The sequence below is a fragment of the Passer domesticus genome, chromosome 6 (assembly GCF_036417665.1).
Source record: "Passer domesticus isolate bPasDom1 chromosome 6, bPasDom1.hap1, whole genome shotgun sequence".
Taxonomy (NCBI): domain Eukaryota; kingdom Metazoa; phylum Chordata; class Aves; order Passeriformes; family Passeridae; genus Passer; species Passer domesticus.
Genome location: NC_087479.1, coordinates 33,082,841 through 33,098,014, shown reverse-complemented (window position 1 = coordinate 33,098,014; position 15,174 = coordinate 33,082,841). Strand labels below are relative to the sequence as shown.

The window sequence follows — 15,174 nt, the reverse complement described above, 5'->3', positions numbered from 1 at the left end:
TTCGTTGCCCGCTTCCTCTGTTTACGGAGTGGGAGGTGTAAAGGGCACACGGTTCAGTGGTGCTGCACGTGTCTCCTGGCGTGATGAGGAGACGGAGGTTTTCATGGAATCACAGACTGTTAAGGGGTTGGAATGAACCTTAAAGATAATCTAGTTCTACACCACCCACCTTGGAAAGGAACACCTGACACTAGACCAGGTTGCTCAAGGCCTTATCCAGCCTGGCTTTGAACACCGCCAGAGCTGGGGCATTCACAACCTCCTTGGGCAACCTGGTCCAGTGTCTCACCACACACCAAGGAAACATTTTCTAATATCTAACCTAAATTTCCCCTTTTTCCATTACTCCTTGTCCTATCACTACAATTCCTGATGAAAAAAGTCCCTCTCTGGCTTCCCAGAAGGCCCCCTTTAGATACTGGCAGGTTTCTATGAGTTCTCCATGGCACCTCCACTCCTCAGGAAGGTTCTCTTCCCCCCTTTGTCCTTACCCTCTGCAACTCCATAAATGTATTTTCTCATCTGTACCATCCTTAGCTACAACCTCTTTTGATTTTTTTCCCTCAAGGTTTAAAGCAGAGGTTTCTGGTCCCTTGCCATCTAAATATGTGATAAATTGGAGACTTGGCTTTGCATACAGAGACTTAATGAGTCTTTGTGTTGTGCTCTCTTTAATGCATTTCAGTTATTACTTCATGTGAGTTACGTGGCAGTAATGTAAAACTACAGCTCTGTGACTCCAAACTGCCATCCTGATTTCTTTGGCCTTTCTATTTTTTCCCTTCTCCCACAGTTTTTGAGTGTTAGTGTTAATTGCAGGTGCCGTCTTTCTGTGAGCAATTCACTTCATTCACGGTATCTCCAGAGCTCTTGGGTGGATACTACATATATAAAAAACCTGCTAACTTGTTCTCACAGGGGCAGCAAAGGAGTCTTAAGGGACATGAAAAACCAAGAGGCATCAGAGAATTACTCCCAAGGCCTTTGCTTTGCCTGGAGGAGTGGTTGATGGCTGCCATCCGTGGGAAGTCTTGTGAAGAACGTCCAGGATCTCACTGTGACACAAGAGACCAGGTGGAGGGATGGGTTTTCCTCTTCCTCTGCAGAGGAAAGGTGAGCTGGCCTGGAGGGGAAAAAAGTAACAGCAGACAATGAACTGCAGAAATGGAGAAGAAAATACTGAAGTGCAAAAGAGGGTAAAGTAAGTTTATCAATGAAGTGAAAGTGGAAAAAACACAATAAATTGAAAACAGGCTTTCAAAAGAGGGAAGAAAGGTTTGAAATGGCAGGTGAGAAGGACTGGAGTAAGTAAGCAGGAGTTAAGACAGCTGGTATGACAGCCTCGGAGGTGGGGACAAGAAGAAGGGGAAAGAAACATGAGAGTAGGAGGTAGAAGAGGTAAAAGCACTGTGAACAACCAGGTCAGTAAACAGGACAGAAAAGAAACGTGAGCTCCTGGAGGAGTGTTAACAATAACTCACATTCACAACAAGACATGGGGGAGTTACTGACATACAGACAAAGGAGAAGAACTTGGAAATCTTAAGAGGAAAAAGCACAAGTATGCTTGTATGTGTGTCACTGGCAAGTCCTTGTTTTACCATACGTGCGCTCGGTCATGTCATGACCTGTCAGCCTGTCTTTCAAGCTTGTACATAAAGACTGCACATTCGACAGTGGGAGTCCCGTTGCCTTGTCACAGCAGGGAAAGGTGGGGGCTTGAATTTGTTTTTAACTAATTTGTTCATCATCCTTCGAACGTGCCTCGAATAGGAACAGCTGGCCCCTGAGAATCGGGCCACGATGCTCCGAGATCAGTGTTCGAGGCGGGTGCTGGGCAGGTGGTCCTTCAATGCTTTATCGAGGTCAGCCGGTGATGAGCGTCACCCGGTTTTCCCCAGCGAAGCCGCGGGGCAGCGTTACGCTCCTGCACGGAGGCTCTCGGAGCTGGGCGCGCCCAGCCAGGGAGCCCGGCTGAGGTGCTGCTGTTCACCGGCGGGGCGGGTGCCACAGCGGCTGCCCTCGGCCTGCGGGGGGTGCGGCGGGAGGCCGCAAAGGGGCGGCGGCCCCGCGGCGCCCGCAGTGGAAAAACCCCGGCGGGCGTGAGGGGAGCGGGGCGGGGCCGCGCGGGGGCGGGGCGGGACACACCTCCGTGCGCGCGCGCTGCCGTTGGCCGGGCGGCGCGGGGGCGCGCGGGGGGCGGCGCGCAGCGCTGAAGAGAGCGGGGCGCGGGCGGCGCGCGGCAGCATCGCCCGCCATGGCCCTGCGCCGGCCCCTCGCCCGCCTGCTCCGCGCCCTGCCCGCCGGGGACGCGCTCCGGCCGCGCCGCCGGGCGCACTCCGTGGCGCTCGTGGGAGCCCCGCTCTCCAGGGGCCAGGTGGGCATCGCGGGGGGCGCCGGGTGCCGCGGTCGCCCGGCTCCCCTCCCCGGCGGGGCTTGCGTACCTGGCTGCGGGCAGCGCTGTCTGACGCGTTCCTCCTCTCTTTGTCTCGCAGAAACGGCGCGGAGTGGACCACGGCCCCGCTTCCCTCCGCGCCGCGGGGCTGGTGGAGCGGCTGGCCGGGCTCGGTGAGCACAGCGCGGCGCGCGGGGGCGGCGGCGGGGCCCGCGTCGCCCCCTCCCCGCTCGGGCAGCGTGACTCAGCCGCTGCTGCGGGCGGGCGCGGCTCCTGCCCCCGGACCCGCGGTGCCCCTGCCCCGCCGAGGTGCCGGGAGGGAAAGGCTGTCGCATTCCGCGCGGGAGGAGCCGGGCCCTGCGGGGCTCCCGGGACAAAGAGCGGCCGCGGGTCCCGGGACAAAGAGCGGCCGGGTGTCCCCGCTCCCCGGGCGGATGCGCTCCGGCTGCCGGAGCAGCGGGACGCGCCGGCACATGGAGCGTGTGCTGCTCCCGAGAGCCGGGGAGCAGAGACGCTGAGCCGCTGTGTGCGCTACGGCATCCAGACGAGTAACTGTGATCCTCGGCGTGTCACATACCCCATACAAAGGCTTTGCTTTTTTTACTTTTTCTTTCCCCATTCTGTGTTCGTTACCAGCTTGTTTCTAAAAGATTCGTTTGCTTCCAGGTGATGAAATTCAGAATTTTCTGGAGAAGTCCTCAGTTTTATGTGTGAGGTCTGGTGTGAAGTCTTTGAAAACGCTTGCAAATACCACCCTGTGAACGGGCTGTTTCTGGTCTTTTTGTGCCAGCGAATCTATGCACTTAACTGTGATTCAGCTTCTCACATCTATTACTCCTACAAGCTGAGACCTGCAGAAAGCTGTACCACAGTTATTAGAAACTGTGGGTATGAGGATATGAGAGATAGAAACTCGTAAAGCTGAACCGTGTCCTGGACAATCTTTAATCTAAAGAGTGTTACTGAAAATGGTGTGATGAGGATGGATTGCAGGCGTGGACCACAGAAAGAACCAATATTTGCTCCCTGGGTGGTTAGTGTCAGTGGAGATAGATGCATACAGAGATAATTGCCTAATAACCCTCTAGCAATTTTATTCTGACTTGTAAGAACTCTTCAAAACAGAAGCAATTGTTCTGTGCAGCCCTGTAGGCTTATCCTGCATATCATGATTCACGAGCTGAAAAGTCACGGTAGGCAGCCAAATGAGTAGCTGTTCTTTTCCTCACTTGTTTTGTGCCAAGTTCAGACACTTGCCATCATTGGCAATACTTGAATTCTAGTGAGCAAGAGCGATAATCTCAGCAAATGTGCAAGAGAGCATCCAAGAGAGGTTCTTTGTACTGGAGTAGTTACTGAGCCTAAAGTTTATTTGAAACTAACAAATTGCTAGGTTTGAAAGGAGGATGCTCTTCTAAATAAGACTGTGGGCAGCAGATTACTTTGTATCAATAACAGAATTTTATACTGGAAGGCTTGGGGTTCTCTTTCAAGTGGTTCAGAGCTAATGCTTCCACTTTGTAAGAATTCTTTGAGGAAAACCCCAAACCCACAAAACCCAACAAAATTGAAAAGTAGAAGAAAAAGCCCTCTCATTTGCCTGACACAAGCTCACTTCAATAGGAGCTTGTAGAAGGTAGAAAGAAAGGGAAATTCGAGCCCTTTCTGGATTCCAGTATCAAAATGTTATGGAGATAGAAATGAAGCTAGCCAAACTAAATTAAAAAATACTTTCTCTGCTGAGTTTCTTATAGGCTGTTTACTCATCAGTCAGTTATGCACATGGAGATATTTTCTTGCTGGTCCCTTACAGTTTTTAGAATCTCTTCCTCCTGCAGTTGCAATTTCCTATTGCTGGCAGGTTCTTCCACTGGGGTGGGGTTGGTTTGTTTTTTAAGGTAGTGCTGATGTCTATTGCTGCTTAAATCTCTGCAGCCCTTTCAAGAACAGGTTCTGCTGTGAGGGCCCATCCTGCAGTCACCAGCAGGCACACAGGAGTGGTTTACAGTGCAAAGACAGTCTGCTTGAGGGGAGGGTGCTGGGTGGAGGAGGATGCTGCAATGTAGCCTTTTGTACTGTACACATTTGTTGTTCATGGGAACTTAACAAATAACTGTTTTTATGTGTGGGTTGCTTGTTTTTCTTCCCTGGAATGCCAGGATAGCTTTGGCTGCAGTACTATTGTCATAGTGCCATTACATGGAGTCCTGTGGTATGCTGAACTGGCAGTAAACTTCAGCTGCTTTCTTTGTCTTTCTAACACTATGAATTTTCTGCTCGTACTTTTAAGAATGCCACAATATGAGTGGAGCCACAGTATGATTCTAATTATTATTTTGGACATTCTAGTTATCTGTTTTATTATAGGAGTTAATAATTTTCATGCATTCTTGATTTCTTTCCAGGAACAGGCAAATTATACTGCAGCAGACCAGGTTTCTCCTTTAAAAATAAATAACACTTGGCTAAGCCACTGGGCTTATTCATCTGTACTGGCTAGTTGTGAAGCATTTGTGACCACAGGGTCTGTGTATGTGGGTGCATATGGAAAGGGTTTTTTACATGCCCCCGTTCCCTGCTTGGATATGAAAGAATGCTATAAATTTGATTTTCCTTGTGATTACCAGTTTGAAACCAGGTATGAAATATGGAATGATGCTTCCCAGTACAAGAGTGAGGCTGGATTCTGGGCCATCTAAAGTACAGATGGGGGACAGAAGCAGTATTCCTCTGTGTTAACAGTAACTCTGAAAATTGCCCTCACTGTCTTTCAAGTGGAAGAGATTTCTGGTGGTCAGACTGTGCTCCTGAAATGTTAAAATTTATTTATTTAAAGTTTTGATTTATTTCTTTTCCATTTGTAATTCAAGTTCAACTCAACCTGGATAAAATGTAGGTGCTCTGGAGGGTTCTCTAAAAGGTAGCATTTGGGTAGTAAGATGCATATACTATGTTTGTTTGTTACTTTGAATGTGAAGCAGCCACATGGCTCTTCACATGTCACATGTTTGCCTTATTTAATGACTTCTGTAGATAGTGCTCCAACCGTATCAGAAAGAGTGAGAACACTAAACTTTTCTTTCTGCTTTTTGCATTGTTTTCCACTTTGCTTTCATCAGCTGGTGTATTTGGGGGGTGGTGATGGAATTTTATTGTTCCTTTGACCCTATCCTAATTTCTGTTCTTTCATAGTCCTATTGCAGTGTTCTGAGCTGCTATTCCAATTTTTAGTTTTTGGGGGGTGGGGAATCCCTCCCTTGAAGGATTCTGTGACCATACCTACATGGTACAGTAACTTATTTTGGCTGCCTCAGTTAATGACTGCCTGTGAACTGCTTGTTTGTGCTTAGGCTGAAATCCGAGGAGGGAGCACAGAGATGTTGTTGCTAATCTGTACCAGACTGTCAGAGATGAATCTAAGACACCAATTTGACTTTTTCCCCCTTGTCAGAAGCAGAGGGATCACAGTTATCTGTTGGTAGTAGCTCCAGTTGTACTCAGAGTTACTGTAGCATGAGTCCCAAGCCAAAAGCAGTGGGTGTGCAAGTCTAGCAGGAGTAATTAAAACAACTTACTCTGCCTGTGGGGAATTTTATTCACCTTGGAGATGTTTGTCTTTTGGCTTTGCTTCTTCTCCTAAGGGAAACTAAATATTATCACCTTCAAGGACATGTTGCCAAAAAATTAAAAGTACCATGTGAAAAAAGAGGCACACAGCTCCTTGGCATGGGAGAGAAAAGGGTGTAAAGCATGTAGGTCTGTGTATTGCTCTAACAGTATATGGAAATGGGTGCAGTATTTGGAGGCTTTTGGACTTTTTTTGGCTAGGAGTGGGGGAGATAGGTGGCAGATGCATAAGCCACTGGAGGTGCAAAGTATGAAGCTTTCTCAAGTGAGAATTTCTTGGGCCTCTCGTGTTTGTTGCAGATTAGGCAGAGAATCTAATCAAACTTCAATCCAGAGTTTTATGTAGTCCTCTTGCCTGAGGAGAGAAAGGCCTTACTCAGTTTTATACTTAATAGAGAGCTACTGTGTCTTAGTGTAGCCTTTGAGGTGACAGAGCATCTGTGCTGCTGCTGGCATGGGAACTGTAAGATTTTTTTCCCAAGTATTCATTCTTGCATGTTGACTGTTGTTGATTACTGAATTAAATTTTTTTGGTCTTTGTTTAGAACTGCATGCAGCTGGGTTGCTGAGCTTAGTCAGGCTTGGATTTGGGTTACTGTAGAATTGACTGGCAAAGTTTGGATCTGAGTTGCTGGCTTGACAAGTTGGTGAACTGCAGAGACGTGGCTTACACACAGAGGGGAACTACACGTGTCAGAGAGAATGAGCATCATGTCACCATTCTTCTGTTGGACCGGACAAAATTCTTCAGTCACAGGTTTCATGAGGTCAGTGTAGTGACTCAGAAAGGAGTAACCTCCTCTAAAAGAGGAGTGGAGCTGTTAATCCCTGTGTCTCTGGAGTTACACTGCTGCTTTGCCCAAAACCATTGGACTCCTGTTGACATCTGCTGCCAGAAATAGCAATTCAACTTTGCTTCTTCACCAGGATAGCTCATATGGTTAGTATCAGTCTTAATAAATCATGAGGCAGCTGCTTCTACATGTGTCCTTTTTGTCCACCTACATCTTCTTCAGTAAAGAGTTTAGAAGGAAGATGAACAGTTTAGTTGTGCACTAATTATGCATAAATAAATATATTTATGGGTGCTGGGATTCAGCAGATTTGGACTGGCAAGAGTTACAGTTGCATTACAGTTGGGAAAATAATGTTCATCAGTCCATCCAGTAAATGTGTTTAAAAAGTTGCCTGTATCCCTGAAGAATCTGGCAAGCTGTACCACTCTGCTTGCCCTGTATTTGAACTGAAATTGGATTTACATGTTGGAAACAAAATCTGTCAGGAATGGATTTTTGAATTCTTGGATTAGATTCTAGCTTTGTTTTGTGCTAGCTTTTACCTCAGTTGTTTCTCTTCAAAGCTCAGTATTTTAAACTTGTAAGGACATTAGTACAGCCAGTCAAATATATCTAATCTCTAGAATTCCAATAAAGTCTAAATTTGTTGTGTAGATAACATCAAGATCTGGCTTTTTTGAGTTATGTTTTCTGCTGTTGATGAATTGGGAGACAGGCAAAATTCTAAATAACTGCTGGCATTTAAGCAGCATGTTGTTTAGTTAAATCTCTGCATTGTTGAGGTAAGAAATGTTACTGTTCATGTATTTTTACTTCTGATCACATCTGGTGCTAGTACCGTCAAAGCTAAGTATTCATTTGCTAGGAACATCCTCAGGACCAAAAATCAGTTTGGATATAACATAAAGAGATCAGACTAATTCTTCTTCCCCACAAAGCAAAAATAGGAATGCATTTTTTTAATCCAGGAACACCCTCTCCCCTCCTTTTCCCCTGAAACAAAATGGGTAAATGGCAGTCCTCTTCTCTTTCCTTGCCCTTAGACACAAGCATGCCCCAACATTTCTGTTTAATAATATCAGTACAACATACTTATGTAGTACTGCAACTTATTTCTGGAACTAGACTTAATTACCTCTTTTTATTTATACAGAGATAAAGATCCAGGAGACTCTGCTATTCTTGCTTACCTCTCAAATGTGGATTAGCCATGATTGGTTACCTTCAAAGACCAGTGGCTTGTCAAAAATCAAAGCACAGCCAAAGGGGCTGAATGTAACTGGCATTTGCAATGAGTCTTTGAAATGATGCCACTTGTCAGAAGGCATCAGGGGCAGGTGCTGCTCCACTCGGTGAGGGAAGGCAGCCAGGACTGGCTCTGATGGCCTGGCAGGCAGAAGGAGCCTGCTGGGCTTTTGGAGGAGAGCTGTTTTGAGGAGGCCTCCACTAAGGCTGTTTTTAGGCTGCTTCTTCCCAAGAGACCTCATTGCCTGTCTTGCCTGGAGCAGGGGAGGCTAAGCTCCCCTGGGAGAGTGTGCTCTGCTGTGCACAACTCTGCTCAGCAGCTGCAGTTTATCCTTTTGAGTGCTGTGCCTTCGACATTTGCATGATTGCAGGTAGCCTTGGAAGTCAGGAGAAAAATGCCAACACTGAAAACAGAGTCAGAGCAGTCCTTGCAGTCACTTGGTTCTGATATTCCCTTCCCTTCCCCATGCTGATGGAGCACAAAATCTGCTTTGGAATGAAAAGCTTTGTGTCATCCATCCATCGATTTGATGTTTGTTTTTCCCTCTCCCATTTGGCTGGTGCATACTTGAGGTTACACTCTGAAATTGGCTTTAAAAGAATCTTTGTGAATCTGGGGTAAATGTCACTTGATGCTTTAACTGTAACTGTTCTGTGTGTCAGCTCAGTTTAAATATCTTTAAAAATACAGCCATGCTGGATCAGGAAAATTTGATTTTTGAATCAAATTGATTATTTCATCCTAATCTTTAAATAAAGGGAGTGAGACCAGGGTAAAAGACCAATGAACAGAGCTCTTGGGGGGTTTGTATTTTTTTTATTTATAGTGATATCCTTCATACTAGGTATTTTCATGTTATAAAATTAGTTTTAATACATGACTTAGCTGAATTTCTGCACCTATATAATTCTTTCTGGACTAGAGTACATTTAGATCACATCCTGGTTTAATTTTTCACTATTAATTCTGTTGAAGGAATGGAGTTGCTAGGGGGAGGGGGAGGCACAAAGGGAGATGACAGAGGGAAAATTAGGTAATGAGTTGGATTTTGATCTGCTTTACAGTACACATGATATATACTGCTTTCTCATTTGAAACTTTATTCACAAGTCTCATGGACTCACAAGACCAAGAGGAGACCTGTGGCAGGTGTATGTTTATGTGAATATGGTATGGAGGACTGTGTTTGGACAAAAGGTGGAAATTTCTATTATACAGGGAATGAAGCACTGAAGTTAAATACAAACAAACCCCCCAAACCCACAGACCAACAACCCACCAGATGTTTCATTTGTATATGAAGAGGTAAAGTGGTCAGATGTTAGTTTCTCCCAGCTGGTTAAGAGGGAGGAAGAGAATTTCAATAATCTCTAATATATTTTATTCTCCCTTCCTCTCAAGTGTTACCTGCCTGGGTTAACAAATGTAATAACTGTTCACTTCTGTAACAATCTAAAGTACAAGGTGCTGCTTGTTGAGGAAAGCTCTTTTGGCAATATGATCCTCATGGGTGTAAGGGCCCCATTGTGTTCTTGGCATCAGGAGCTGTGTCTGGGCTAAGCTCATTTGAAGGGAATTGGAACATGTGCAGGGTTTGTTGGTGGTGTGGCAGGCACAATAGCTACACCCTTCTCTCTGATGCAAGCCACAGTGCAAATGTTTACCAACACCTCAGACTGACGTTTTTGAAGACCTCTTAAGGTCAACTGCACTGAATTTCATCAGAGATTAAAATGAAAGTATGCACTTTGTGTAGTTGTAACACACATAGAGGGTTAAAACTGCCTTTAAAAAAAAAAAGCTTCAGAATGCATTGGTCATAATGAATTGAATAATTTGTTTGCTGTTGTGTAACATTTTGACAGTGCCTCTGAGAAAGGATTACAAAGTCCCCACTATAAGCCAATGGGTTCATGTGAAAAGGATGGAAATTAGGTTTAGTTCATATGAAGTAAAATGTTAAGTTTGCCTATAAACATTGTTCATAATAGTCATTGCATCCTAAAAGGCCTTCATATGTTTGTTGCAGGAGTGATGCTTTCACGTGAGCAACTTTATGTATAACATAGTATGAAAAAAGGTCTAGTGACTAGGATTTCCAGATTCCTTTGACAGTAGTTCACCCATAAGAGGACTTTACTTTTGCCATTAATTTAGATTTTGGGTTGTTTTTTTATTTTAAAGTCCAGTTCACAAATGCCCAGTATGAACCAGCAGTGTTGGGAGATCAGTTCTATCCCATGTTCCTTGTGCTTTTGTTCCAGGTCCCATTTGCTGCCTTGCAGTGCTGTTATATTTATTATGTGAATGTGCCATGGGGCAATGTCTGCAAACAGCCTGGGTTTGGAAAGCTGAATCTCCTACTATCAAGTTTGCTGCTTCTGTTGCTGGTGCAATTTCCTAGTAGAGGAGGATGGGGGGAGGCTTTCTGTGCTGCTGCCCAGATGTTTTCCAATTAAATCCCACCTGACACGAGCTGCCTGTTTTTACAGAATAAAATTCTCTAAATCTGTGCAGGGAATTACTGTAGTAACTGCTGACTTCAGTGTGTATTTTGCTTATGGTAGGAAGTGAACTTCAGACTTGTCATACAGCTGTATACAGCTTGTACATCTCATGTCCCAGTTATATGCATCATAACCATCACTGAGCTAGCATGAGTGACTCATTGGCAGCTTTTGTGAAAAGGCATGCAGTGAACTCTGTTTTCTCAGGTGTATACTTAATTTGTTGGGTTTCTGTGTTTGGCGGTGTGGGGTGTTTTTTTGGTGTTTGTTTGTTTGTTTTGGGGGTTTTTTTGTTGTTGGTTGGGTTTTTTGTTTTATCTTTGTTGGGGGGTTTTGTGTGTGAGATTTTTTTTTTCTTTAAAAAAAAATATATATTTTAAGTCTGAGGCTCCTATGTAGGAAAAATGAAGATTTGTTCTACCTGATACAAGTAAGGTTCTAGCTGTGCAGGCTGGATAAATGACTCCTGTCCATCCCCTGGTCTGCAGGTTGAATGCCTGTATAATCTTCCCCTAACCTGTTCTGGTCAAAAGAAATTAACCTGGGAATGATCTACTGTGCAAACTATTTCAAGCTAATTTATTAATGTTTTGGCTGAAATGTGCCCCCAGGCACCTCTGATGACAGAGGAGGCACTGCAGCCCTGAGCATGGCACTCCTGAGCTGAGGCTGCTGCCTTTCCACGCTGCCCGTGCCTTCCGACAGGGCTGCTGTGCCTGTCTATTTTAAGTATTAGTAGCTATATGTAAAAAGATAAAAAAGAGTGTCCCAGCTACCAAAAATAGTAAGTGGGTATTGTGGGGTGAGGTAGATTAGAAAATCTTTTACTAATGGCCAAATAACAGCAAAATCCCCCAGACTGCACAGCAGTACAGGATGTCTATCCATTGAGCACAAATAATGTAGTTGAGAGCTTTGATTTAAGAAATAAATATGTGCAAGCAGGCAGATTAAATGGAAAACAATTCAGATCTTTAAGTTTTATACCAATAGCTGAGATGCTAAATAGAAGCTATGTCAAATTATAAAAGTAGTTAATGATGTATTAAACAGTTTATCTTTGTGCAGTACCATTAAGACAAATGTGCATTTTAATTTCATCTCTAGTATCTGGTCATTTGAAAAACTGTGTGTAGATATGCACTTCCCACTGATACCTCAGGTTTTAGCTTTTTTATTTTTCAGATTCTATTCTGCTTTACTGTGTAGGTCTGGGCTTCATATTAAGGAATACTAAGCTCCCTTCATAGAATAGGTAGACAAAACAATTCCTTCTCTATCTGGAGACCAAGGACACATGATCCAAATCTCAGGGCCAAGAGCATAAACAACCATGGACTGAAGAGAGAAAAAAAAAAAAAAGGATGGGACTTCATAACCTAAAGCTATAATTGGACAATTAGCTCCAATATGCTAAGGGACCAAAACGTATAAAAGTGAGAGATCCTGTGACCTGTTGTCCATTTTGTGACCACTTTGGGTTGTGCTGCCCAAGGTGTATCCACTGAGGACTCTTAATAAATCCCTACTTTATTCTTTAGCTCCATCTCCCTACTTTATTCTTTAGCTCCATCTAGTCTCTGTTCTAGGTCAGCCTTCACAAGGCATCACCACACTTTGGGATACATGACATACCTAAGTACTGTGAATTTCTTTCTCTGTGCACTATCTATTCACTAAGCTTTCCCTTTGCCCTGAGGTCATTTAATCCCAGTTTTCAAAACACTAGGCACCATTAACAGAAATAATAGCAAGAGAAGATACTAATGTTTGAGTATTGGATTAGTGTGTACTTCTGAGATTAACTGTATCTTAATCAGATAGCCTTTGGATGGCTGAAAACATTCCTTATCACCCTGGGAAACCTGAATTGTCCTCTGCAAGCACATAAGTACAGTGGGCCTGAGACAAGGGATGCACAAAGCTGAGGAAAGGAACTGCTACAGGGTTCATGAACCCTATCTGAACTTTAGCAGGTGGTAACAAAAACTGAAGGCATCTATTGTCTTTAACAGACTTTAGGCTTTTCTATAAAAATAGAGGGAATTATGACTACCCTGTGTTCAAAAAGTGAACAAGATTGCAGAATTCTGCACCACAAAAGTGTTAAGCTATATACACCTGATGTGGTCCTAAGAAACAAATGGGGTCTTTTATTCAGAAGCTGAACCAAGTCTTTTTGTCCTACAGTGGGATCTTGGGAGGTGGGCAGGGTAAAGCAGAAATTACAAAACACTTGCTACTTCTCTAAACACACTTGCTCAAATCTCCTGCCTGGAGAATTTTAACTGATTCCTTCAAGGAATCAATGCAAGGAATGATGGCATGGTTGGAGCTTTGTTTTATACTGGTCTGAAGGTGGAGCTTTGTGATAGAATTAAAGGAAGTTGTTTTTCATCCTTTAATGGGTAAAAATACTGTCATGTACTTGTATATCCTGTAGGAGAGACCAAAACCTATGTTATGGTAATTTCTTCCATTACACTGTATAATGTGTTGTCCTGCAATGTGTAACTCACTGCACATGGCTCCCAGCTGCAGATTTATTTCACACAGATGTCAGAGGTATTAGATCAAGACATTATTCCCTTGTACAAGAATCTCTCCAAAAGGTCTCGATAGCCATTGAAGTCTTACTTCCAAAACTTGTCTCCCAGGCATGCTCAAGTACTTTTATCAAACTTTGAAATACTGAAATAGTAGCAGTGTGCCTATGTGGGAGAAGTAACCTTGCAGGATGACACAAATTAAAAAAAAATCCCAACTTGTAACATTTACTGAACATCTTGGAACTTGCTTTTTTCTGCTTCTGCACAGCAGTAGAATAAACATAGGGTAGAAAATACAGTGGTCACAGAGATCAGATAGCACATTCACATCTGAACAAAACGGGCTCAAAATTCCAGAGCCTTCATCCTGTTGCTTAATTAGGTATTGTCTGTGGGAGGAAAAAAAAGCAGTTGGGTCCCTGTGTTGCCTTCTGAAAAGCTGGGAGTGGTATGTCATGGTCCTGCTTTAAGTCACTGCTGAGAATGTGTTTTCTTGGAGTTGCCAGGACATCTATTCAATCCTTCCTTGAACAGCTGTGCTCAGCTGACATGTTCATTTGCAAACACCCCAATATCTGCCCACCTCTCTCCCTGCTATAAAGTGTATGCTTGCCTATTTCCCAGCACCAGATCTGCACAAGTGAGTCAATAAATTTCCTTCCTTCATTTCAGCAGTCAGAATTCCTTTTACAATTTAAAGAAATCATGTATTTCTCAACTAAGCTTTTATGCAATATCTTCCAAGAAAATTCACAGAGCCACCTTCGTAGACATTACTTACTGGAAATCAAGCAGGAACCCAAAGCCCCAAGCCTGTTTCTTCATGTTGACTTGCCTTAAATTATTTAAATTGCCCCATTAAGCACAGGGTGGCTAAAGGCCAAATGTCACTCTCTGGCCTGGATGCTTTGAACTGCAAACAGACTAGTGATTCTGAGGAGTAAAGGGGAAGGCATGACTGGTATTCAGGGTGGTCTTATTAAGCCACTGTTGGTGTAGCTGTAAATACCTTGGGGCCTTTACTGCCCTCATCAGAGCCTGCAGTGAGAGGCCTGTCTCAAACTGAGAGCCTCTGAGAGGAAAGGCTGAGTTTTACACCCAGAATGTTCTCAGGTTCAACAGGCAATCGGGCTGTAACTGACAATGAAAGGATCTCAAAGAGCTTTGGGATCAAACTCCCAGAATTAAAATGCCTTCTAGAATATCTTGTGTTGAGAAAATGGACAGGTTCTCCTGATAAAGCTCTAGTGGATCCTTCAATGGAGTTGCCTGGAAGTACTATAAGAAAATTATACTATTTGTTACTTGGCACTTTTGTGCCAGGATTTTTGGGGACCTTGAAAATGTAAAATAACTGTAGATATAGTTAGTGAAATGTGTAATCCTCAGAATCTTTAAGCAATGGAGCTTATTTGAGGCTGTGTGCAATCTGTCTAAATGGGAAGATGACAATGCAGACTATAATTTTTCATGTTAGAATTTATAATGAAATATTTTTTTTTTAATCCATGCTTTTCCTAAGTGACTTTTTATGATTGGCATAGCTCATTGCTAAGTTAAAGCTGTCTTAAGCTGATAATGTTGTCTTAAACTTTCTAATTTGTAATGCTGTGACAGTTGCATCCCCTGCAAATAGGCAAACAGATCCCTTCCTTTTTCACTGTTCCTTTCATACTTGTCCAATTGATTTTGAGCATTTCCCTGGGAAGGTATTTAAATAAGTCACTCTTTCCTTTTGTCGCTGTGTTCCAGGATGCCAAGTGCACGACTTTGGAGATTTGAATTTCACTCAAGTTCCCAACGATGAGCTGTACAACAACCTGGTTTTATACCCGCGGTCGGTGGGCCTGGCCAGCCAGATGCTGGCTGATGCAGTGAGCAGAGCAGTAGCTGCTGGACACAGATGTGTGACTTTAGGAGGTGATCACAGGTGGGCTGACCTAAAAACAATCAGTGGTTCATGCTGCAGGTCAACACTTAAGAGTGCAATAATTTAATTTAAAAAGCAAGGGGACTTGGGGAACAACTTGGGGGTCATTTCTTGGCAATTTCT

The 15,174-nt window shown here is 43.9% G+C and overlaps 1 protein-coding gene and 1 long non-coding RNA gene across 2 annotated transcripts in view; both read left to right on the top strand.

Moving 5' to 3' along the window:
* The first annotated feature begins 29 nt into the window (after positions 1-29).
* On the top strand, positions 30-1,122 carry LOC135303063 (uncharacterized). Its single transcript, XR_010364597.1, has 2 exons — positions 30-126; positions 919-1,122. It is a non-coding gene; the product is annotated as an uncharacterized LOC135303063 (long non-coding RNA).
* Positions 1,123-2,170: 1,048 nt separating this feature from the next.
* ARG2 (arginase 2) overlaps positions 2,171-15,174 on the top strand; it is a 20,264-nt gene continuing 7,260 nt past the window's right edge. Inside the window, exons 1-3 of the mRNA XM_064424290.1 lie at positions 2,171-2,377; positions 2,496-2,568; positions 14,874-15,051. Of these exons, the coding sequence (XP_064280360.1) occupies positions 2,258-2,377; positions 2,496-2,568; positions 14,874-15,051 (371 nt within the window). The 5' untranslated portion in view covers positions 2,171-2,257. The remainder of the gene's footprint in view (positions 2,378-2,495; positions 2,569-14,873; positions 15,052-15,174) is intronic.